Here is a 27171-nt window from a genome sequence, read left to right as displayed (position 1 = left end):
AACTGTGTTAGAATGGTCCAAAAGACATGGATCAAGCCAAATCTAATCTTAGCCGTCGATTAGGGACTTAATCTCGGCTGTTGATTTGTCAACAAAAAAAGTATAAGAGGAGGCTTGAGGGTCACTTGGAGAACACACCAGAGTGATCAGTCATTCTATTCTCTAGAGCGGGGTTTGCTAAGAGAGATAGAATCAGTGATCAGTTGCAACGAGGGGCAGTGAGTACGAGGCAGAGAGGCAGGGACAATGTCGAGAGACTAGCGCAGAAGCAGAGAGAGGCAAACATAGAGCCAGAGGGAGCCACGCAAAAGCAGCAGAGACTGCGCAGAGTCAGAAGGGCCTGCGTCATCCACGTAGAGGCTACAAGAGTGATGCAGAGAGCCAAAGAGGCTGCGCAGAGCCTCAGTAGGCTAACGCAAAGGGTTTCAGGCTGACGCAGAGGCCAGCAGGGCTGACGCTGAGCTTTAGATTGTGCGGTAGAGGGATTTCATGGAGCAGGCTTTCTGAATACCTGTTTCCGAAGAGAGGTATTGCTGCCAAATTTTTTTGTCTCTGTCGGGTTAGCCAGTTTGGCACCCAGTGTACTCAAAAAAGAGCTACTTAATAATAAAACCCTCAGATAGCTGCACCGGTTTTCCCGCATTGGGTTTTTCTGGGGACATTAGTCCAAAAATAACGGTGTCATTTGTGTGCTTGTTTCTATTTCCTTCAGTTGATGATCTGTAATGTGTTGAGCATGCACTTGTATTTATTTTCAGTATTTACATGGTAAATAACTTGTTAATTAACAGAACAAGTAGGTAGGAATAAATCAGTAAAGTGCATGGAGGGTTTCTAACTGTTAGACTTAGAAACTTCAACACTCAAGTATATCATGGAACAGTTGAGCATGGACTATTATACACCCAAGGCAATGACATCACGCTGAGTGGGTTCACTAACGCAGATTGGGCTAGAAGTTTAGTAGATCGAAAAAGTACAACTGGGTACTGTTTCAACATTGGATCAGGAATGACCTCCTGGTGTAGTAGGAAACAAAAATCCATGGCTCTGAGCTCAGCTGAAGCAGAGTATATGGCAGCTAGCACAACTTCGTGCGAAGCCATATGGCTTAGGCAATTGCTAGTGAATCTATTCAGGAGAAGGATGGAAGCGACCAGGATTTTGTGTGATAATTAGAGTTGCATCAAGCTCTTCGAGAATCCAATATTTCATGATCAGTCGAAGCACATTGATATCAGGAGTCACTTTGTCAGAGACTGTGTCCAACGAGGGGTTGTACAGTTGAGGTGCACTCTTATAGGAGAACAGGTGGCAGACGTCCCACCAAGGCTCTAGGAAGAGCAAAGTTTGTTTATTTCAGGGAGAAGATGGGGATGGTGAAAAATCCATTTCAGTAGTAGAAATGGATAAGTGTCGGGAGCTGCAGTACAGATGTAGCGGTGGTAGTGTTAGTGTCATGGGCAGCAGTACAAGAAGCAACAGTGCAGTGGATGTGGGGCAACATGCCAAGCATCAGCACAGAGGACCGATGTGGAGGATCAGTGTGATGCTTCTATGGTGAAGCATTGCTAGAGCACATTCCTCGCTAAGAGTGAGTGTTGATTTTGGGTAGCATCGATGTGCTTTAGCCTTGAAATTTGGAGGAGAGGCTAAGGCACATGAGATCTCCAAGACCCAAAAATCGTTTTGAGAAATTCCACCCGGATGAGGAGTTATTAAAATAATTAATATTTTTAATGGGTTCCTAAGTCTAAACTTAGGAAAATAAAAATATTAATGGATATTACTAAAGATAAGGGTGAGAAGCTTCTAAGAGACGAGGATCAATTATTTTTTAATCTTAATCGTTGATTAGAGACTTAATCTCAGTCATTGATTCATCAACAGGAAAAGTATAAGAGAAGACTTGAGGATCATTTGGAGACACACCGCAGATACTCAGCATCTCAAGGAAAATCGATTCTCAAGAGAAGGAGATTGATTTCAGAGGGAGAGTTGGAGGGTGGAGGAAGAGGAGGGAATCAGTAGCAGTCAATGACTGAGGAGGAGGTGACGCGGGGACATTGAGAGAGCGCAGAGGGAGACGCAGTCCAGAGGAGAGACGAAGCCCGCACGCAGGCTGATGCAGAGGAACGCAGAGCCACTCAGAGCCACGCTGAGGCACGCAGAGTGAAGCAAAGGTGACGCAGAAGTGGGAGAAGGGCCCCCAAAGTGTCAGAAATTTTCCAAGGGAAAGTCTTAGGCGTTTTATTTCAGTTTCTCCGTAAAATCATTCCTTGTAAAAGCGATTGTTGCTGAAGATTAATAAAACCCTCATCTACTGCACCGGTTTTCCCTCATTGGGTTTTTCCGGGGACAATTGTTCAAAAACAACTTTGTTGATGTGATTGGTTCTTGTGTATGTATTTTCTCTATGTAATTATGTGATAAATGCAATAGAATTTATTTTAATATTTATTGAAGGGATTTTGTAAATAACTTATTATGAAGAATAAGTAGGTGAAATAACTCAGTTGCTGCAGTAGAATTTCATATTAGAAATTTTCATAGCCCACGCAGAGCTCATGCAGTGGCAGCGCATGCCTTAGAGGGAGATTGAATTCCTGCTAAGGAAATCGAGTTTCAGTAGCCGGGAGCCGAGGTGTGAGATCGGGAGGCAGAGATTCAGATTTTCTAGCCAGCAAAGGGTCTGGAGAAGGAGCAGCGTGATACCCAGCAGGGGTGACACAGGAACTACGTGGGAGTGACGCAATTCTGCGCAGAGGCTACGCAGAGGGTACGCAGAGGCTCCAGTTCAGCATGATCAGACTCAGATTCTCCCAGTGACAGGGTGAGAGCACTTCACCATTCGTTTTGTCCAGTTTCTCTCTGTATCGGATTGCTAGTTGAGCATCCAAGAATTGTACTCAGATTTACTACTGCATAATAATAAAACCCTCAGATCTGCTGCACCAGTTTTCCTACATTGGGTTTTTCCGAGGACATTTGTCCAAAAATAACAATGTTATTGTGTTGTATTTTCTTTCTTGCATAGTCTCTTGTTTCTGCATATAAATTAATTAAGTGAAGGCTGCAGTGTATGTATTTCAATATTTGCCGTAGGACACTGCAAATAACTTGTTCATGCAAATCTAACAAGTAGGAGAAATATCATCAATTGCTACAATAGGGATTCCGGTTTAGGAATTTTCACATGGAAATGGTACACGCAAGCCTAGGGACACCCCACCTGTGGTTGGCAAGCACTACCCGAATGGATAGGAAAATTTGCACGTGACACTAAGGGCGAATTTTTCCTATATGTTGCATTGACATTTCTTATCCCAAATTCATCAAATAATTTAAATTTTCAAAGGAGCAAAAATCTATGCTGACACTTAGTCACCACCATTTGGTCTGTTGACAGTAGGGTAAAAAAATTGCACCCTTCCAGAAACAATAAATTAAATCCAGCTCATCAGCATATCATTGAATCAGAAAAAGACTGTCATGACTTTGTATATATATCCTACTGCCCTGCCGCAGGGAATATTTAATTGTGAATTGCATCACAGAAAGATTGTGATGATGCATTTACACCACAACTGATAGGAAGGTATAACACCGAGAATCAAACTGCACTAAATTTGACCGAATGGACAAGCATCGAAAAAAGGATTGGAGATTTGGATGGTTTTATGAAGCCTTTCTCTAAGAGCTATTTTCTTATTTTTCTGCTTCTTTTCCGATGTGTAAGGTGTTTTGAAAGTGGGTTGGTTGTTTGGTTCCCATTTGATTTGGGTTTTCAGATCTCTTTCTAGAGGCATTGCTAGTGGTAAGTCAAATGGCAATCTTTGAATTTCTGGAATAGTGACTTGAATTTGATCTCTTCTAACTTGAATTGCAAAATTCTGAATTAGAAGTGCCGAGTTATTATGCACCTCCGAGTTTGAGTTGATCTATGTCACCCAGGCATAGTAGGGAAAAGTCAATAACATCCCTTTTGATATGATTTGACATAGAGAGAGAAAATAGAATTTTATTAAAAACGTCCACAAGGCCAAACTAGCCTATGGAATGGAACAGCTTATATCTCAAGCAACATTACTTATACAAATGAAAGAAAAATATAGGTGAGGAGAGGAAACTAACCTGTAGAAGTCCTGTTGAAATAGCAGCCTGAAGGGCTTTGTTGTGTCCAGATTCCCTTATTGGTGGACTCATCACATACCTGAAAATATAAAATTATTAAAGAAAATAGTGAAGAATAGAAAACAAACAGAACAAACTGTTGTAGTAATAAAGTTGCACTTACTTGGAAGCAATCCTGAAGTCAGGATCCCAAAGCTTAGAACCATCAAGGACTAAGCTGGCAACTATCGGCTCTCCTATTACCCTTAGACCTGAAGCTCAATATTTTCAATTCAGCTTTCATTTGTTTTCAAGGAGATTGAAATTTTATTAATGATACAAAGCATTCTACCGTACTGAAAGATATATTAGTAGATACAGTACAAACAATGGGGGCTGTTCCTATAGCATTTCCCTAAGCTAGAACATCTAATCCAAATAAGAATAAACTAACGTAAAACAGAAGCGTTGCTAAAACAAACTGTAAAACACAGGCAGTCCATTTCAACAATTTATAATATCATTATGTCTAGAAATCGACACTAAAAAAGAGAGAAATAATTCCAAGTTTTTATGGTGCAAGAAGCCACTATTGCAATGGAAATATGTATTTCTTTGAATAAAACATTTATAACTTTTTCAGATCAAATAACTCTAGTTAACATGTACATAATATACTGATTATACCAGTGTGAAAGAAATTACCTTCGGATTTGAAACATACCAGATTGACGAGCCCTGACAATTTCATCAAGGGCATCGATGCTCATCACATGGACAACATAAAGGGGTGTGTTGACAAACTGTGCTAACCGGATGGCTCTAGCAGTGGCCTCGCCTTCTAGCTTTACATGAACAATAAAAACAGATTGTCTTTATAAGTATCCAGATGTCAAGAATCATCACTCCTATTGAAAAATAACATATTTATTTTTACATCCATCTGCAATATTGGAAAGTATAAGAAGAAATGTAATAAATCACAAATATGAAATAAGAGTTTTAAACTTTTAACAGTTATCAAAGCTAAATTCCAACTACTAAGCTACAGCGAAAATAAATTTAGTACAAAGTTCATTTTTTCCTAAAGGTAAAATGCATACTATGCTCTATTCAAATACTAATGAGTGTTTGCGTGGGAGATGAGTTTAACAATATTCATTAATCCCCAGACATTTGACTTTCTTCGTAGATTTTAAGTTATGAAAACGAAAGAGAATCATAAACAGAAACTCACAACATATGAATGGTTACTTACACCCCTGAAAGATTTTGAAGGCTCTTTCAGTGAATCATGTTCTTGAAAATAGCTGTGTAAGGAGTTCTTTCAAACACATTGGCTTCTCCAATCGAACATTGCTATTTTATAATTCAGTGCTTTTACATAGCAGAGTTCATGCTAATTTTATTATTAGATTCACAGCTTAGTTTAAAAGGTTAACTTTAAAATTAGATTGACAAATAGGGCCAATGCTCTTTAGACTTTAATATTTAAATACCACATGCCAGACGTAGGATGGAAGGCTAGTATATCTGTTTTGGTCCCTAAATATAATAATCACAATGTACATTGTATCTTGATTCATAATGTAATAGATCAAGCACTTTCCAAAAGAAAAGTAGGATGGAAACTCACAAAACATCAAGATGCCAAAGTGGCAGTGTTGACCACTACCGGTCAACTGCCCACAGCAGTACACCCCCTTTTTCTTTGCAAAAAGGGTAGCGCTTGATCGACATATCCGTGCCATTCTACAGTCATCGACAGCTTGATCAATTTATGTTGTAAACCCAGTCTGCATGTATAAATTGTAAATAATCTTAGCAGATATGAGTCATGTCTGTAAATTGCCTAGGTGGACCTAATTTTCTAAGTGATAATCTACGTCCCGGAAGGTTTTTCGTCTCACCGATCCATGATCGGCAGAGTTTTCCTTCAACCTAACCCCAAAGCCGGGATGGATTTTGTCATTAGAATCTTAGGAGAATCCTAGTGTGTTAATCTGCTAGATTATAGTTGTGTCGCAGAACTGGGTGGTTTATGAGGGTCTATGTCAAATGGGTTTTCCCCCCCTTGGGATGTAAAGTTGTAAAAGTCATGATGTAAAGTGTCTTGAGGGATAAGAAATGTTTTGATCCCCTCATAAGTCCTAAGTCCTAGGTCCTAGGTAATTTTCCCAAAAGCTAAGTTCAAGGATCCATTTAAAAATAAATTAAAAAATAATAATAATAATAATAAATTAATAAAAAAATATAATAAAGTAAAAAAAACCTAAAAATAATAAAATAATAGTATTTTGAGTAAATAAATACAGAATTTCAATTTTTTAATACATTTAAAATTTCGACAGATGAGATCAAGAGATATCTTGATCCTCATCGACGGTCGAGATCATTTTGACATGAATCACTTGAACTAGCTGTTGGGATCTTTTCCTTTAAATAGGGTGCTAGGGGTCATTTGAGATTATTCGATCTTGGAGTCTTGTGCTGAAGAAGCTCTCTTGTAAACTTTTCTGGTGCTAATAAAGAAAAACTTTAGGGTTTAAATCTTGCTGGTGTTACTCTCTAGAAGTGCTGTGAGCTATTTTATTTTCTGCATATTTTATTTTTCAGCCATTAATAACAGCTTATTATAGAGTATTGTGAGCACAGGTATCTTGTTCACTTGCTAGGGTTTGAATGGTATTAGGGTTTCTGGAGTAATGGCAGGTATCTACATTGCTTTTTGAGATCTAGTATTATTTTTTCTCTCTTTACTGATGGTTGATTCAAGCTGTGCAGGAAACCCTTATTGAAGAAGACCAGTGGGTGTTTGGGGAAGTTCTAGGCTGAACCAGCCAACTCCCGCAAGCATTTCTTTGCAGAGCCCAACTAGTTTTTATCCTGGGTTAATCATTTAGTTTATTTTTCTGATTTGCATGAGAGATTTCCTAAGTATTTTCACTGTAAATCTGAAGTTCTGAAATACTATTGATGATAACTGACAGATCTGGCTGTTCTAGAGCTGTAAATTTTGTAATTTTGAACCAGTTTTTTAGGGTTTTACTTTTAATCTTTGCATATATCTTTCCGGATTTTTGGCTTTCCACCTGCAGATCTGAAGATAAAATTCTGAAGGAAATTTGAGTTTTGCAGGGTTTACTATTCTGCTGTCCAGAGGTTTCAGATATCATTTGTTCTTCAAAGCTGGGGTTCCATTATTTACAAGAAGAAAATTTTATTGTGCTCCCATCAAAATTTAACTCAGCCTGGTCTCAGTTCTGTCAAACCCCATCATCTCTTCATCATCCCTGCATTCATACATTACAAACCCCTCCTTCTACCATCGAAAAAAAACCCTGCCATCAAAATCACAGATCTGATCAATGCAGAAATTATCGTGGTTTTACATCCTTTCTGGGGGCTACATTCGCCATCAAAGGAACCTGCAAATGCACTGACTACCTGCTCAACCACGCAGCCAGCACTCTGCTGCCCTCTATCCGTTGAATCACCTGCAAATTTATGTGAGGCTGCCACTGTCAGAACTTCCGTAAGCTTGCAAAAATTTTCCAGGAAAATCTGCGTGGCTCAGTCGTGTGTGGGTTTCCAGCTTCGATTTTTCCTTTCTTCCTGCGTCTTCCGCCGTCTGCAGGTGCAGCAGCAAACAAATTTCCGACTCCAAATTATTATTGTGTGGTAAATGCATCATTCCTCCTTCTGGCAGTTCGAGTCTCTTCACGCAGCATTCTCCGCCTGCGTCCACCCACGCTGTCACGAAACCCTGCATCATCAAAACCACAATATGCATTCTTTACCTGCATTTTTCATTGTTGAACCCTTCGATCTGCTCCAACGCCGCTGACCTGCACACCTGTAAATCGGCTAAACAGGAATCACGTTGCGGTAATATTCGTATGGTGAGATGACGTTTCAGGTTTCGATTTTTTTTTATATTGTTAGAATTAGCGTAGGGCCTTTTCTGTTGTTTGTTTTGACTTTATAAAAATTTTAAAAAGGAATTCGATAGGCTTTAGATTTATTTAGATTTTCATATGTATTAAATTTCCTTTTTCTTATGTTCTTTGGCTTAGATTATGTATGTATGTTTTAGGTTTTGATATTAGAATAGACTTTAATTTAGGATTTTAAAAAGTTTTGTTTAGGTTTAGAAATTTAATCTTTGATTTAGTTTAGTTTGATTTTATTAATTTGGCTAAATAGTTAGATTTTATTAATTAAAAATCATAAAAAAAAAATAAAATAGAAAATTTAAAAAAAAAAAGATTTTTTTTTTTTTTTGGTTTAATTCATTTTTAGATTTAAAGTTTCATTTTATTTAAAAGATAAAAAAAAAAATATATATATATATATATATATATATATATATATATATTGTGGAAAATTTTTGCCAGATTCAGTTTTTTGTCTCGGGAACTTATCACGTTCTATTTTCTCCTGCTGAGATTCAAATTTTCGATATTTATCATTTTATGCGAGTCTGCACATGAATGATCATCTTGAAGATTTAGCTGCATGAATATGATATCTGGTTAATGATTCATAATTGCGTGGTTGTTTAAAGCATTTATCTTTTCGAAATTTTTTAATTACTGGATATCGTTATTGAGCTTTAATCATTATAAAAACTTTGTGATTTTACTGAATATCTTGCATTGTTCAAGTTATTGGATGATAAATGATTGTCGTACATGGTTTACATATCTGCAATATCTAGTAAGCAATCGTTTAAACATCAAACCCATAAGGCACTGCTCCATGAAATTAATAAAATCAGCTAAGTGCTTCGTGTCTCCCAACCCAACTGTTTCGCAGTTGGTTGTCCATTTCTCTACAGGGTCTACCCCCCTTAGCCGCGGGAGACAGGCTTAAACGGAGAGATCGGGGATCAGAGTGACAGCCCCCGGTCTGAGCGTTGTCGTGTCAATCTGTGCGACAACATTTTTTGGTGCCGTTGCCGGGGATAGAGTTTTTCTGTCCTTGGTTCTTTCATCTCAAGCTTTTTCGTGTTTTACTTCTTGTTCAGGTGGTGACTCCACTTCATATATTATCTTCAAGAGTGTATACTAGAAGACATCCAAGCAGTCTGTGCAATCCTACTCCTGATCCTGAAAAGGTCCTCAGGGTACGATTACACAAACTCGCTTCTCGTACACTTCTTGTAAACCTTGGACAAGAAGCCCTCTCTGATATTCATTTGCTTTTTAAAGGTCAAGTTAGGCACAGTATCATGGATATGTATGCCCCTTATGATTTTTCTAACATTCCAGGATATCCCAACGATATTCCATCTATTGGGATCGATAAATTGCCTAACTTTCAAGGAAATAATGCAATTAGTGCTAACTCTCATTTGCGAGATTTTAGCATATGGATGGCTAAGTACGCAAGATCTGCTGATTTTGATCATGAAGATGTCAGAATGACTCTTTTCATCTTAACTCTAGGGGGCGATGCTTATGATTGGTTTGCAGAAAAACCTCAGAATTCATTTAACTCCTTACAGTCGATCATTAATGCATTTAAAGAAAAATATGGAGATAAGAGAGAAGGAAGACACCTCGTAAAAGCTCTTAGCCTAATAAAAAAGAGAGATGATGAAACTGTTGAAAAATTTAATAAAAGGTTTAATGGTATTGTTAGAGAATTACCTCAAGACTATAAACCTACAGATAAAACTCTCCAAGACTTTTACATTGATGCCTTTAGTCCTGAGCCATCTTATGAATTAAGGCGTGCTAAACTTAATGATTATAGAGATTGCCAAGCCTTAGCTATAGAGCTTGAAAAGGACAAGACCGCATCTGGGAAGTCTGAGATCCCAGGTTTCAATAGGGCTGCTACAAAACTAAAGGAACCTAAAGGAAAAGTAGTTCAAGAACCTGAAAGTGAGCTTGTTCTCAAATTGCTTCAAAAAATTGAAACTATGGAAATTAATCATAATAAGGAGATAACCACTTTGCAGAATAGGTTGATCCAAATGGAAAGATCGCAAACGCAGAATTTTCAACCTCGAAATAATAATAATAGAAATAATAATTGGCAAAGGAAAGGTCAATCTAGTGATCAGAGACCTCCTAATCCGTTAACTAATTTGATTGATAATGCTCCTCCTTACTGTCGGGTTTGTGATGCTCTTCATGAAGAGGCCACTTGTCCCATCGTTAGAAGAATTTTCGATAATGGAATGTTTGGAACAGGTAATCAAATAAATGTAGTAGGCAGCAAGTTTCCTTTGTCTATGGATGATTGGATAGAGGTCAAGGAAAAGAGTCGTGATGTTGAGAATCCTTCATCAGCGTTTAGTATAAATAACCTTGAAAATGAAGATGATATTTTGGCTAGGTTATATGGTGAAAAGCCCTCTCCCGAGCAAATCTTGGAAATTGCTAGAGATAAGGGTTTGACCTTTCAGAGAAGGGATAAAGATCAAAGCGGGAACCAAATTCCCCTTCGAACTTTTAACCCTGGTGTAAACTCTGGAATAGATGTCGATTTGGGAAGTTGGTATAACAATGCAAAAATTTGGGTTCCTGTCTCTGAGATTGCTAAAATCCCTTCCCAAAGAGACAAGTTACTAAAAGCGATTCAAGGTCCTCAAGTCAATACTTCTCAACAGAAGACTCGAGAAGTTGACAATCATGATGCTCCCATATATCTGCAAAGCTTAGATGCTGATAACAAAGATCACCAGCCTTTCTTTATCACCTTATTAGTTAATGGGTATAAATTGAATAATTGCATGTTGGATTCTGGTGCATCCGCTTGTGTAATGACTAAAAGGGTCATGGAACAGCTTAACTTAAGAGTTTCTAGACCCTATTATAACATATGCGCCATGGATTCTAAGAAAATCGAAGTGCATGGTTTAATCAAAGATTTGCAAGTTCACCTTTCAGTTTACCCAGACATCATGGTTGTCATGGATATTGTTGTTGTGGATGTGCCTGATGCCTGGGGTATGCTGTTATCTAGGAAGTGGGCCTCTGATCTAGGAGGAAGTATTCAAATGAATTGGTCATATGCCATGATTCCTTCTCCTAGGGGTGATGGTTTTGTAAGACTAAATAGAGAGCCCGAAAGAAAATTTCATGTTGAAGATCCTAAGAGACCTCACAACGAAATAATCAAAGAGCAATCTGACATTGGGAACTATGCCATCATGTCTAATTTTATAATTCCTCCCGATGATAAGATTAGGGGTCTCAAGGATAAAGTTTGGTATATGTACTTCGATGGTGCATCATCTAGGGCTGGTAAAGGTGCTGGGATAGTGCTTAAATCTCCCCTTGGTCACATTTTCAAGTTTGCCTATCGATTAGAATTTGAAGCAACCAACAATGTCGCTGAATATGAGGCTATATTGTTGGGGCTTGAGTTGGCCAAGTCCTTGAAGGTTAAATTGCTTAGCATTAAAGGGGATTCTGATTTAGTTATCATGCAGCTTAAAAATAAATTCACATGCAGAAATCAAAGATTAAGAAACTATAGAAATGTTGTGTGGGATACTATGGAGCATTTTGATGCCCTTGACCTCGAAGCAATTCCAAGAGAGCAGAATAGTTTGGCAGATGAACTTGCCGTAGCTGCTACTACTTTCCAGTTATCTGATGAGCTAATTAACGACAAGATCAAAATGGAAGTAATATTCAGACCATCTGTTCCAGATAAATCAGAGCATTGGCAGGTCTTCAATAATGAAAAGCAAGTCATTCGTTTTCTTTATAGTTTGGATGAGTTTGAGGATTTCCGGATAGTTTCTGAGGAGGATGGATCTTTAAATCATGAGCATATCATAAATCCTACTCCTAGGAACGTGGTTGCTTTAGAGCAACATTTTGATCGGCATGATGCCACGAAGCTGAGAGAAGAAAATAAGATGGACCCAGGCGAATATCTCGAAATAAACATTGGTACTTCTGAAAACCCAAAGATCGTTAAAATTGGTAGAGGTACTAGTGTGGAGGAAAGAAAAATGTTAATTGATTTACTTCGCGAATATCGAGATATTTTAGCCTTTTCTTATGATGAATTAAAGGGCTACAGGGAAGATGTCATGGAACATACTATCCCCTTAAAGGATGAAGATGCTAAACCCTTTCGTCAGAAACTTAGGCAAATTAATCCTAAATTAGCCCCCTTGGTTCATAAAGAACTTGCGAAAATGCTTGCAGCAGGGATTATCGCTCAGACAAGGCATTCGACATGGTGTTCAAATTTGGTGATTGTTAGGAAAAAGAATGGTACGATAAGGCTGTGTGTCGATTTTCGAAACCTCAATCTAGCATGCAAGAAGGACAATTACCCTTTGCCAAACATGGAGACTTTATTGCAAAGAGTAACCGGTTCTGGAATGATGTCACTGCTAGATGGTTTTTCTGGGTACAATCAGGGATGGGTTAAGAAGGAAGATCGTCATAAAACCACTTTCACCACATCATGGGGTACCTTTGAATACATCAGAATGCCTTTTGGATTAACAAACGCTGGGGCTACATTCCAAAGGGCTATGGATTATGCATTCAAAGGGTTAATCGGGAAATTTATTGAAATTTACCAAGATGATCTTACTGTTTTCTCTAAAGATGGTACCAATCATGTAAATCACCTTAGGCAGGTTTTCGATAGATGTAGAGAATACGGGATTTCTTTGAATCCAGCTAAGTCTGTTTTTGGAGTAACGGAAGGGAAATTACTCGGCCATATCATTTCTAAGGAAGGAATCAAAATTGATCCTGAAAGGATTGAAGCAATCCAAAAGATTCCTCTCCCTCATAATCTTAAATCCCTTCAGTCTTTCCTCGGAAAGATAAATTTTATTAGAAGGTTTATTCCAAATTACGCAGAAATAGCTAAGCCTATTCAAAATCTTCTAAAGAAAGATGCGAAATTTGTTTGGCAAGAAGATGGCAAAAAGGATTTCCAAGAAATCAAATGTGCTATCGCAAGAGCTCCTGTCTTAGTTAGTCCCGATTATTCCAAGGATTTCATGATTTTTTCTTTCGCTTCCGAAGATACCATTGCTGGTGTCCTACTTCAAAAGAATAAAGATGGTCATGAGCAGTCTATTGCTTTCATGAGTAGAGCACTTCAAAATTCCGAATTGAAGTACAATACCATGGAAAAGCAGGCTTATGCCCTAGTCAAGTCTCTTAAGCACTTTAAAACTTATGTGGGTTATTCTAAAATCATTGCTTTCGTCCCACATTCTGCTGTCAAGGATATATTAACTCAAACTGATTGCTTAGGGACTCGTGCTAGGTGGGTTACTAAAATACAGGAATATGATTTAGAGATCAGACCCACCAATTTGGTCAAAGGCCAAGGTTTAGCTCAGATGTTAACTGAAGGTAATGAAAAGACTCTTGGTTTGTTCTGTCTTAGCGATCTATCTTCGCCGGAGTTGCAAAGATTAGGAGAGCATGAGTGGTACAAGGACATAGTTTATTACTTGATGAATCTTGCATGTCCTAACCATTTAGTCGCTCATAAGAGAAGGGCTCTTAGACTAAAAGCCACTAAGTATTGCCTTATGAAGGATGGCCTTGGATGGAGAAATCCTGAGGGCATAGTGCTTAGGTGTGTTGACGACATTGAGTCCAAGAAATTAATCTCTGAGTTTCATTCAGGATTTTGTGGTGGTCATTATGCTGCTAGAACTACCGCCCACAAAATCCTGAGAGCTGGCTATTATTGGCCTTCAATCTTTTCTGATGTGCACAAGTTTGTTAGAGCCTGTCAACTATTCACTGGGAAACAGAAGCTTGCTGCCCTGCCTCTACAACCTGTCATTGTAGAGGCACCTTTTCAGCATTGGGGTCTGGACTTCATAGGGAAGTTCCATGAAAATTCTAGCAATGGCTACTCATGGATTTTGACTGCTACGGATTATTTTACTAAATGGGTTGAAGCCATTCCTGCTAAGAATGCCACTGAAAAGGTTATTATGGATTTCATTGAAAATAACATCATTACTAGATTTGGTGTCCCCGCTAAGATCACTACTGACAATGCCAAAGCTTTTAGTTCATTAGAGTTTTCATCTTTTTGTTTTAAGTATGGCATTGTCTTATCTCATTCGTCAAATTACTATCCTCAGGGTAATGGTCTGGCTTAATCAAGTAACAAGAATCTCATAACCATTATCAAGAAGATAGTAGGAGATAATAAAAGATCATGGGACAGCAAAATCAAGTATGCTTTATGGGCAGATAGAATCACTAGGAAGAAAGTTACTGGTAAATCTCCCTTTGAATTAGTTTATGGCTTGGATGTAACTTTACCTGTGCACCTCAAATTGCCAGCTTATCAGCTCCTCCAGAATTTTTCTACTAATAAAGATGTTGTTCAGAATAGAATAGATCAGATTGTGGAGTTAGATGAAGCTCGTAGGACAGCTTTTGATGCCATATGTAAAAATCAATCTAACATTAAGAAAAGCTTTGATAAATTTTCTCGATCTAGATCTTTGCAGGTGGGAGATATGGTATTGCTTTGGGACCGCAAGAATGAGAAACCAGGAAAACATAAGAAGTTTGACAGTTTGTGGCTGGGACCTTACATCATTCGAGATATAGCTAGACCAAACTCATTCCACTTGAGCAGACTAGATGGCGAACCACTTGATCTACCAGCGAATGGCCAAATGCTCAAGCTGTTCTTCAGAGATGATATCTGATGCCATAGGGCATCCTTTGTATTGTATTTCTATCCCTACTCCTTGTCATTTCAGCATTTCATTTCTGTTTTAGATTAGATTTACTTTTCATAGTTAAAGAGCTTCTATCTTTTATGTGCTTAAATGTTATATGATGATTTTTTGAATGGACGCTACTTATTTCTGTTGTGTGTTGCGTGGATGCAGATTCTGGATTCTCACATTCTTACAGTGCAGCAACGTGTCCCCAAGTAGAGCCAGATGTTGACCACTACTGGTCAACTGCCCATAGCAGTACACCCCCTTTTTCTTTGCAAAAAGGGTAGCGCTTGATCGACATATCCGTGCCATTCTACAGTCATCGACAGCTTGATCAATTTATGTTGTAAACCCAGTCTACATGTATAAATTGTAAATAATCTTAGCAGATATGAGTCATGTCTGTAAATTGCCTAGGTGGACCTAATTTTCTAAGTGATAATCTACGTCCCGGAAGGTTTTTCGTCTCACCGATCCATGATCGGCAGAGTTTTCCTTCAACCTAACCCCAAAGCCAGGATGGATTTTGTCATTAGAATCTTAGGAGAATCCTAGTGTGTTAATCTGCTAGATTATAGTTGTGTCGCAAAACTGGGTGGTTTATGAGGGTCTATGTCAAATGGGTTTCCCCCCCCTTGGGATGTAAGTTGTAAAAGTCATGATGTAAAGTGCCTTGAGGGATAAGAAATGTTTTGATCCCCTCATAAGTCCTAAGTCCTAGGTCCTAGGTAATTTTCCCAAAAGCTAAGTTCAAGGATCCATTTAAAAATGAATTAAAAAATAAAAAATAAAAAATAAAAAACTAAAAAAAAATAAAAAAATAAAAATAAAAATAAAAAATTAATAAAAAAATATAATAAAGTAAAAAAACCTAAAAATAATAAAATAATAAATTTTGAGTAAATAAATGAAGAATTTCAATTTTTAAATACATTTAAAATTTCGACGGATGAGATCAAGAGATATCTTGATCCTCATCGACGGTCGAGATCATTTTGACATGGATCACTTGAACTCGCTGTTGGGATCTTTTCCTTTAAATAGGGTGCTAGGGGTCATTTGAGATCATTCAATCTTGGAGTCTTGTGCTGAAGAAGCTCTCTTGTAAACTTTTCTGGTGCTAATAAAGAAAGACTTTGGGGTTCAAATCTTGCTGGTGTTACTCTCTGGAAGTGCTGTGAGCTATTTTATTTTCTGCATATTTTATTTTTCAGCCATTAATAACAGCTTATTATAGAGTATTGTGAGCACAGGTATCTTGTTCACTTGCTAGGATTTGAATAGTATTAAGGTTTCTGGAGTAATGGCAGGTATCTCCATTGCTTTTTGAGATCTAGTATTATTTTTTCTCTCTTTACTGATGGTTGATTCAAGTTGTGCAGGAAACCCTTATTGAAGAAGACCAGTGGGCGTTTGGGGAAGTTCTAGGCTGAACCAGCCAACTCCCGCAAGCATTTCTTTGCAGAGCCCAGCTAGTTTTTATCCTGGGTTAATCATTTAGTTTATTTTTTCTGATTTGCATGAGAGATTTCCTAAGTATTTTCACTGTAAATCTGAAGTTCTGAAATACTATTGATGATAACTGACAGATCTGGCTGTTCTAGAGCTATAAATTTTGTAATTTTGGACCAGTTTTGTAGGGTTTTACTTTTAATCTTTGCATATATCTTTCCGGATTTTTGGCTTTCCACCTGCAGGTCTGAAGATAAAATTCTGAGGGAAATTTGAGTTTTGCAGGGTTTACTATTCTGCTGTCCAGAGGTTTCAGATATCATTTGTTCTTCAAAGCTGGGGTTCCATTATTTACAAGAAGAATTTTATTGTGCTCCCATCAAAATTTAACTCAGCCTGGTCTCAGTTCCGTCAAACCCCATCATCTCTTCATCATCCCTGCATTCATACATTACAAACCCCTCCTTCTGCCATCAAAAAAAAATCCTGCCGTCAAAATCGCAGATCTGATCAACGCAGAAATTATCGTGGTTTTACATCCTTTCTGGGGGCTGCATTCGCCATCAAAGGAACCTGCAAATGCACTGACTACCTGCTCAACCACGCAGCCAGCATTCTGCTGCCCTCTATCCGTTGAATCACCTGCAAATTTATGTGAGGCTGCCGCTGTCAGAACTTCCGTAAGCTTGCAAAAATTTTCCAGGCAAATCTACATGGCTCAGTCGTGTGTGGGTTTCCAGCTTCGATTTTTCCTTTCTTCCTGCGTCTTCCGCCGTCTGCAGGTGCAACAGGAAACAAATTTCCGACTCCAAATTATTCCTGTGTGGTAAATGCATCATTCCTCCTTCTGGCAGTTCGAGTCTCTTCACGCAGCATTCTCCGCCTGCGTCCACCCACGCTGTCACAAAACCCTGCATCATCAAAACCACAATACGCATTCTTTACCTGCGATTTTCATTGATTGAACCCTTCGATCTGCTCCAATGCCGCTGACCTGCACACCTGTAAATCGGCTAAAACAGGAATCACGTTGCGGTAATATTCGTATGGCGAGATGATGTTTCAGGTTTCGATTTGTTTTTTTTTTTCTTTTTTGATATTGTTAGAATTAGCGTAGGGCCTTTTCTGTTGTTTGTTTTGACTTTATAAAAATTTTAAAAAGGAATTCGATAGGCTTTAGATTTATTTCGATTTTCATATGTATTAAATTTCCTTTTTCTTATGTTCTTTGGCTTAGATTATGTATGTATGTTTTAGGTTTTGATATTAGAATAGACTTTAATTTAGGATTTTAAAAAGTTTTGTTTAGGTTTAGAAATTTAATCTTTGATTTAGTTTAGTTTGATTTGGCTAAATAGTTAGATTTTATTAATTAAAAATCATAAAAAAAAAATAGAAAATAGAAAATTTTAAAAAAAAGATTTCTTTTTTTTTTGGTTTAATTCATTTTTAGATTTAAAGTTTCATTTTATTTAGAATATATATATATTGTAGAAAAATTTTGCCAGATTCAGTTTTTTGTCTCAGGAACTTATCACGTTCTATTTTCTCCTGCTGAGATTCAAATTTTCAATATTTATCATTTTATGCGAGTCTACACATGAATGATCATCTTGAAGATTTAGCTGCATGAATATGATATCTGGTTAATGATTCATAATTGCGTGGTTGTTTAAAGCATTTATCTTTTCGAAATTTTTAATTACTGGATATCGTTATTGAGCTTTAATCATTATAAGAACTTTGTGATTTTACTGAATATCTTGCATTGTTCAAGTTATTGGATGATAAATGATTGTCGTACATGGTTTACATATCTGCAATATCTAGTAAGCAATCGTTTAAACATCAAACCCATAAGGCACTGGTCCATTAAATTAATAAAATCAGCTAAGTGCTTCGTGTCTCCCAACCCAACTGTTTCGCAGTTGGTTGTCCATTTCTCTACAGGGTCTACCCCCCTTAGCCGCGGTAGACAGGCTTAAACGGAGAGATTGGGGATCAGAGTGACAGCCCCCGGTCTGAGCGTTGTCGTGTCAAGCTGTGCGACAACAGGCAGGATCATTCTTAATGATACAAGTATTTCTAAAAGCCTTCACAGGGTTTAAAAAAATATATAACTTTAAATTCACTGATTGAAATACAGTGATCCTCTTGTCGTGATGATGGCACTTTAATTGTTTTAGATGTAACAAAAAATTAATGACCTCTTGTGGCCATAGTGGGCATATGGGACTGTTACCCACCAAAGTTGGGCAATCCCTAGGAGAAAAATTTTCTCCCTTATTGGTCATCAGCCCTATGATGATCCACAGATAGCTTTACTTCAAAGCTTTCCAACTATGCTCCAATCAATGCTCTCTCCCATCCGACATACTTCTTGAAGGAAGGTGGATCTTCCTTCAAAAGGTACACTAAGCATTTCTATAGTCATGTGCTTTCATTTAATGTTCGAGGCATACTAAAGCTGGATGATTGATAGCTCTTGATTGTACCCTTGTTCCCATACTTCACCTGGGAAATTATCCTTTCCCTTAGTCCAATGTGACACCTCTGAGGCCCTTTTCTTCGACTGGTAGGAGTGGCACTAATAGTAGGCACTAATTGATATAGTGTGCCCAAGGTAATCCATACTTACCACCTTCCATGTTTCCCTTATATCCACCTCCATTTTTTGGGTTGATTGTTGTTGGTCATTTGAACTAGCAACTTATATCCCCATTTCTAACTCAGGGCCCAGAAATTTTTTCTCAAGAAGTTGATGCAACTGAAAGAATGATAAAAGCATATGAAGCCACAAATGAAATAAAATGAAAAATTCAGAAGTGTTGAAGTATGTAACTAGGTTCGGTCTTCATAAATATGAAATGTACTCTTGATTCTTGTATATTGTAAAAACAAAGAAAAATTATTGTCATTATTTTTGTAGCATGGGTTTTATGCTCAAGGTCAATTTATTTGTAGGTCAAGCACCCATTGAGTGATTCTAGGGTTTGTCATAGAGTCAAGAAGTCAATTGAGTCATTGTCATATATGAAAGACCCCATTAGGCATCTTGTAACTAGTCAAAAGAATTTTTGTAAGTCAAAAAGTGTCATAAGACTCCCTCCAAGACAAGTTGGCCTACAAAGAGACAAGTCATCCTAGCAGTGACAAGTCAGCCTCATGATGACTATTCGATTAGAAAGGAATGACTATATATACAAGGTATTCAACCTCATTGGAAGATCATCCATCAAGTTCATTGAACCACAAGAAAGACAAGGAGACTTAGCGAGGAAGGAGAGAAGATCTAAAGAAAGAGAAAATCAAAATTTTAGGACTGTTTTGGGCCACACGTGCGAAACTAGGGCATCATTATTGTTGTAGCTAGACCTCATTGCAGATCTGTCAAGAGAAGACTGGAAGCAAAGGAATTAAGAAAGGAAGTTGAATTACCAAAGAGGAGGAAGTCCCCTAAGCGAAGGAGAGAGAAGATCAAAATTGCCATAAAATTTGTCACACGTGTGAAGTTGTAGTAATTGTAGGAGGCTGAAAATTGCAGGTTAGGGAGGATGAAATTGCAGTCAAAATTGTAGGTCCAAAATTTTGGTCAAAGGAGAAGTTGCAACTGCTAGGAGCCAAGTTTGACTTTAGTGAGAAGCAAGTTCATCAAGGAGAAGTTTGAATTGATCTTGGAGGGGTCTTTGACAAGAGTCTTAGGTCTTGGAATTTGTCATTTGAAGATTCTATAAGAAGAGAAGAATTCTTGTCGGTTTTCCTCTCAAGAGGAGAGGTTTTGGCCCTGGCTAGCAGCCTACATCTTGTGTCCTTGTGTGCTATTGATATTTATGTTTTAGTAGCTATTTGATGATAAGAGAAACATAATAATAAGTAAATAAGAAGCTAGTAAGAAAGAAAAGTAAAAGAACATCACAAGCAATTATCCAAGTAAGAGAAATCACCCTAATCTGGCTGCCCTCAATTTCTCAACATGGTATCAAAGCTAAGGTGACAACAACAAGGAAAGGCAGCTTAAATATCATCCAATTGAAGAAGGATACACAAGGGACGAGCACAAGGAGATCATCAAAACTAAGGAGTATCAAGGAGGACTAGCCATCTCATTACAAGGATCATATCATCTAGAAGGAACAACACTTTGAAGAAGAAGAAGACCTCAAGGACCCCACCTTCATCAAACGATTCTACACACTTGAAGTATTCTTGAGAAGTCTCCACATTCTACATCCTACATCTAAAGGAAGCAAGAAGAAGCACATCATCATCATCAAAGGAATCTAAGTGATCTCCCTCACATTGAAGAAAAGATCACATCTCAAACATCCTTGAAAAGATCATCAAACAATCATCATCAAGGAGGCATCTTCAAAGGAGTAATGGAAGCTAACATCATCAAGAAGGCATCTAGTTGAAGATATCATCATCAAAGGAGCATCTTCACTTGACAAGTAAGTATTCTATATTTTATCTACAATGACTTCTTTCTACAAGGAGAACAACAAACTGGTTGGGTCATCGAATTACCTTGCATGGAAGAAGAGAATAGATTTTATCCTCATAGAAAATGAAGTTAGTGAATATGTCACGGGATCAATCACCAAACCTCCTCAAGAGCAATCTCAAGCACTATCAAAGTACATGAAAGGAGAAATAAGGGCTCAAAGAATCCTTATTGATTCAATCAAGGATTCTCTCATCCCTTATGTAGCAAAGTTGAAGACATCAAAAGAGATCTATGAAAAGCTGGTAGAATTGTTCTTTGTAAGCACTACAGGAGAAATTATATTGTTGAGAACTGAACTATACAAGATTAAGGTATCAAAGGAAGAAGGGGTAGCCTCATACCTTATGAGGGTATCTCAAATAAGAGATCAGCTACAAGATCTAGGAGAAGTAATGTTTGATCGAGAGATGACCACCATTGTGCTCAATGCACTACCTAATGAATGGGGCAACTTTGCATCTAGTATCTATAGAAAGAAGGAAACTACCCCATTCAATGATCTATGGTCATTATGAAAAATTGAATAAACCAGATTGAAGGCAAAGAACGACGTTGGATCAAGTGAACAAACTCAAGCATATGTAGCTATGGCAAGGAAGAAAGGAAAGTCTCGAAGGAAATTTCAAAAGAAAATCGACATGTCTAAAATTTAATGTTATGAATGTAATGAATATGGCATTTCAAAAGGAATTTTCCTAAGCTCAAGAAGGACAACAAGAAGAGAAAGGAAATAAATGAAGCCCATGTCACCAAAGAAGTAGAAGAATATGAAAAGAAGATAAAGAAGGAGGAAGTGAAATAGATCTACTATGACTAACATAACAACATATACTTAGTTCTTTTTCAGTTTATAGAAGGTAGTAGTCATGATGAAAAGCATCACAAATATGATAGGATGCATTATAGCAAAGATTGAGATGACATCATCATAGAGGCATGGAAGGATAGTTGAAGTACAAGTCTATATATTTGAAGCAGTTATAGTACATGATAGAAAGGAACTAGCTCATGGCATTTTCATTGGTAGCATAGAAGAATAACCGAAGTATGCAGGATACATGGTTGGAGAAAGTCATCTAGAGAAATAAGAAGATATCATTTTTGTCACACCTCATCATCATTGGAAAGAAGCATTTGCAAAATGAAGATTATCAAGATCCTCCATTAGAATATTTGTTAGAAGATTCACCTCTGCTTAGAAGAAGCAAGTGTCTCGCAGATAGTCTACATTCCACCTTGAGTGGGATCCACAGTTTAGAAGGATGATGTTATGATAACAAATATGTAGATGTTAAGTTGGTTGAAGTATTTTTATCTTCAAACAAGCAAAGAAAGTTGATAGAAGAAAAGTCTAGATGACCATATGAAGGAAGAGGTATGTATATATTTGATAATAGATAGATAAAGTCATGTCATCATATGATTGCAGATAGAATGGTTGAATACTCTATCTCATGAGCATGACTGAAGAAGAAGGGACTCTTCCTTATGAATGATATATGAGGGTATGAATACAATGTACCTTGAACTCTTCTACATATTGACAAGATGAAATCAACATAATATGACCTCATGAAGAATATGAGGTGGTTGGCAACTATGGCCCCTATGATGAAGGAATCTGTGAAAATTTCAAGTCTTGAAATCCTATTGCAGCAACTAGAATTAATTCTTCTAATATTAATTTAACAATTTATTTGATATGGAAAATATCGAATAAATCACACTACAACTTTCACAAATAAAAATGTGGAAAATAATAGTGTTTGAAATTGAGGAATGCTAGTACACACACATAAAATTTGACACAATTAATTTTGGACAAATGTCCCCAGAAAAACCCAACTTGGGAAAACCAGTGCAGCAACTGAGGGTTTAATATTATTAAGCAGCAGTGAGAAATTCTAAGTACAATATGAATGCCAAGAACTGGCTATCCTACAAAGAAAATACTGGCAAAATTAATTTGAGGGAAATTACCCTCACTCTGAGGAATCTCAACACTGTCTAAGCTCTGAAAGGCTAGTCGTCCAACTGGGCATGTGCAGGCTCTACATCAACCTAATGCTACCCTCCACAAGCGCTGCTTGAATCCACTACCAGTCTAACTGTCCTGCCTACTACTGACTGGGAAAACGCTTCTCCGACCCTCTGGAATCTCTACCCAACCTCTGGAACTGCAAACGCCTTCCTTCCCCAGTGTTCACCACTGGAGTAGCACCTAAAGATATTTTGAAGACTCCATGCCCAAAGGTGTATCAGAAGCTTCAATGTACTATCAAATTTCATCATGTCATCAGAGTTGTTCAACGCTACTTCGTCTTCTCATCTTTTTCTATTGTACTCAAATTCCACAAGCCCTACGAGGACAATGTAAAAGTGATACTAGTATGAGGAGTCGAATCATGTAACAGGCCTAGGTAACTTGGGACCTTGTCATCAAGTGAGTTTACTTTGGGAGGTTTTTTTCACTTGGTTAATTATCATATCCTTACGAGGACTTAATAATTAATTGAGTTTTTTCCTCCAAGCATAACCCCAAAGCCAGAGTGCGGCTTGATGGTGAGGCCTTGAGTGAATCCTAGTGTCCAGGGTCATTGTATATTACCATACTAGATCACACACAAAAAATTCATGGAATTTGATTAGGTCTAAGGGGTCATTTTTTAATTTTTAAAATATCTCGTAAGGTGGAAATTGGAATAAATTTGTATATGAAATGTAATAAGTGATGTCTAAAGAAGTTGTATGGGGTATGTGTGATCAAAATTACACCTCTCACCCTCAACTCTCTATCATGACACACTCTGAGGGGTTAAAAATGTGTTCTAGACCCTCAAAACCCACTTTTTCAATCTGACAATAAATTAAGCCATAAATAAATTAAATGGAGAAAATAAATAACTCCATGTGACAAAATGACATGGAAATGACATGGATTGGAAATTATCTCAATTCAAAGGAATGAGACAAAGGACAAGTGGAAGATGATATGGCACCTTTCATCATAAATACATGGCCCATTCAAGGAAATTGAATTTTTGGCAATAAATGAGGAAGTTGCTTACTGGGAAAATTCGAATTGAGGAGTTAATGCACATTTGGGAGGATTTGGGAGAATATTTGGCAGAGATTTTTATGGGAAATTGTCCCCACATGGGTCCCTACCCTTCTACACTTGTCATTTCATCAAATAATTCGATTTTGCTTGAGGGATTCTTCATGCCACTTGGGAAATTCGAATATGTATGAAGGAGCATTGGGATTGTCACCCATTTGCTTTGGGATTGTCACCATTTGCCTTGGGATTGGATCCCAAACTTCTATATAATAGAGCCATGGGCTCTTACTATGTATCCATTGAAAACGAGCTATTGTGCTTGGGAAAGCTCTGCTCTTATGTACACTCATGTTCTATTGCAATAAAAGACTTTGGGGTTCACATATGAGGTGTTGTTCTTCTTGAGCATGGTAATATCTTGATCATTGTGTTTCATTTTCTACTTATGCTATTGGGTTCATTAGTTTCCATTATGCTTTTAGAGATTTGTTAATGTGTAGTTATCTCACATTGGCATTTGGTTTTGAGAGTTTGCTCTAGATAGAGAAAGTTTTAGTTGATTTTCCAATAAATCTCTAAGATCTCTTTATCATTGTATTTCTTTTAACCCGTGTGGATCTAATGTGTATTTGAATTTGTGTAGAAATATCTCTTGGATCAAGCCTCAAGCATGAGGGGAAATTCTTGGAGGAATCATCTCACTCTTGAGCAAGTTCATTGAAGAACCCACATTTGTCATCTCCCAAGGCTTCATCTTACAATTTTGTGTTGCAGGGATCCTTGGCTTTTAGCTTGTGTTTGAAAATCCAATTTCATTTTAAATCGTTTGTCTCAATTTCTAGTGCTAATAATGATTTTATTTTTCTATTGAAGAGCATGTGGAAAATTAGGTGAGAATTGGAATCTTGCTCCAATTCCTTAGTCTAAATTTTATAAAATTTCTACATTATATTTGCTAACATTCCTCTTTTTTTACATTAAGTTTGAGTGTGGGTTTTGTGTTTATTTTCCACAACCTTGGTGTCTGGGATAGAATCTTAAATATCTGACGCTACCAAACCAAGAATCACAATGATACTACTTTGCACAACGAAATATAAACAACAGTAAATCTACTAGTGCACAAAATATGGACAATTTTTTACACTTTTCAACCCAACTTCATTATATTAATCAACATATAATACAACAGTCTAGGGTTCTCGTACCAAGGATAATGGCCCTCATACATCCACTGATACAAGACACAAAACTAGGGCTTGGTGTCAGTCCATTGACAACCAATCTGCCCATACAAGATACGTTGACCATCTGGCTGATGTAGCGCGCTCTCTCAGCTCCTCTCAGTCATACCCTCTACCTGCCTGGTCCTTTGACTCTCGATCTGCATCACTACCTCTATCAAAAATCTATGTCCATCTGGCCACTAAACCTCGACTATAAATTTGCTCACTAGTTGTGTCTTAGTCCATCAAGGGCACAACACATCAAGACTCCTATCAAGTTGTTCACAACTCTCAATCTATTCACTACTGCTCCTCATTTACGCAAGGACTTCAACTCACTATGGCCTTCTTGCGCTACTCCAATGAAGACCAACATAGGGCACAGAGGGATGCCACCTACCACTGCAAGATGTCCATCTCCCACAATGAACATGGGCTAGGAGGACTGCCCATCATCTGCTGTAGAAGTCCTTCTCCACACACAAGTCTAGGGCTGCTCAACTGCTGCTCTGGCTCGTCAACCCTTGAGCTCAACAACTGCCACTCTAGCAACCATCTAACTCCATAAAGATGGTGCACACTGGGCTCTAGCTTAGGCACTATCACGTTGTCCTCCAGCAAACCATCAATACCCAATCCACGTCCATACTTGGTCCACTCTCATGCTACCCTCCAACAATCCACGAATGACCAATCCTCATTGTAGCATATTCTCTTAGTCAAGACATCCAACAACTATGGAGACCCTTCCACATGGCTGCTAACAGGTTCCATCAAATTTTCCTCTTCTAGGACACTATATCCATCTCATGAGCTAATGTGTCACTGCTGCAAAGTCTGCAATATGTTTAGGGCTAATATCAATCCACATCAGCCCTAGATCCTTACCTCTAGACCTCCTCTACAGCTGCAGTTTTCTTCTCATTGTAAGTTTCTCCCTTTGCTGCCACTTGAGGACAAGTTTGTGGTGGTTTTGGCTCCTCCAAACAACCACTACAACTTTGGCCCTCTCTGCAATAATACAATGGATTTGCTGCCCACAATTCTGAGACAAAACCACACCATACACCAACCCAGAATTGTCCTATACTTAGGACACCATCCACCTGCATCAAAACATCACCAAGGAGTTATCTGCAAACACAACTTGTTCCTTCCTCCTTTCCCTGAGATCTGTGCAACTTTGAGCTCTGGTTAGGGCACACTTCATAGCCCTTAACCCTACTCCAAATTCTGTGTTTTCCCTTCAAAACAGGTTGCCCTTCCTTTGCTACCCTACTAGCCTTGTTGTGCACCCTTAAAGGCCTCAAGTCACTGCATAAACACTTCAATAAACCCACTGAAGCTCCGGCAAGGGTCTATCCTTCAAACCACGGGGAAAACACCCATGTTTGTGTTGTTGTCTACTACAGAAAGATGTGACCTGGCTAGGAGAGCCTCCCTAGGCCCTACTCATCATCAAATAGCCCTAGGCTATAGGCCTAGACATCATCAACTAGGATGCTCAAAGTATATGCACCAAAACCGTCTAATAATTCTCCCTCTAGCCCTCTGTGCTAGCTGCCTTAGACTACAATTTTAACCTTTAAGGAATCTTCTCCAGCACAAGAGAAAACTCCCTAAACTCGTGCTCCTTTTCTCCTAACTTCACTGCCTCGAATGCTGCCCTAATTCAGAGGTATCCCTTTGATGATCAATGCACTTTGGATCTCTCTAAATGCCTCACACTTGACCTATGTTCATAGGCATCAAGTGACTCCAACGAATTTGTCTTTGGGCACTATTTTAACCTCAAGTCGACCTGCCCAACTAGACAAATTTACCCAACTTAACTTCAAAAATGCATTTCTCTTCAACCACAACTCAGAATCGGATGATTTTTGGTGCGTTGGATTCCTCTCGACGAGTACTATCATCCTCATCCATCACATGTCCAAATATCTCCACGGTTTTGTCCCCAACATCGATGGGTGCAAAACCCCAAGCTTGGGTTTCAAGCCTACAAGGCCACTTGTGGAGCTCCTTCCTCCAAACCCTCGATCCTCAAGGCTTGGAGTACCTCCCTCAACACTCCCTCTTAGCGAGAGAGGTACTTCCAAGACTAGGAAGTAAA

The 27171-nt window shown here is 38.1% G+C and overlaps 1 protein-coding gene across 1 annotated transcript in view; it reads right to left on the bottom strand.

The window, feature by feature from the left end:
* The window catches only part of LOC149163658 (dihydropyrimidinase-like), a 317030-nt gene that overhangs the window by 220175 nt on the left and 69684 nt on the right, over nucleotides 1-27171 (bottom strand). The window contains exons 6-8 of the mRNA XM_089431796.1: nucleotides 4838-4958; nucleotides 4298-4385; nucleotides 4135-4213 (exon numbers count right to left, since the gene is read on the bottom strand). Of these exons, the coding sequence (XP_089287922.1) occupies nucleotides 4135-4213; nucleotides 4298-4385; nucleotides 4838-4958 (288 nt within the window). The remainder of the gene's footprint in view (nucleotides 1-4134; nucleotides 4214-4297; nucleotides 4386-4837; nucleotides 4959-27171) is intronic.

The sequence above is a fragment of the Pinus tabuliformis genome, chromosome 5_1 (assembly GCF_031772625.1).
Source record: "Pinus tabuliformis cultivar Carrire ecotype Pingquan chromosome 5_1, CPIR1, whole genome shotgun sequence".
Classification (NCBI taxonomy): domain Eukaryota; kingdom Viridiplantae; phylum Streptophyta; class Pinopsida; order Pinales; family Pinaceae; genus Pinus; species Pinus tabuliformis.
Note: the sequence above shows the minus strand (reverse complement) of the source record. Positions and strands in the feature narration are given on the sequence as shown.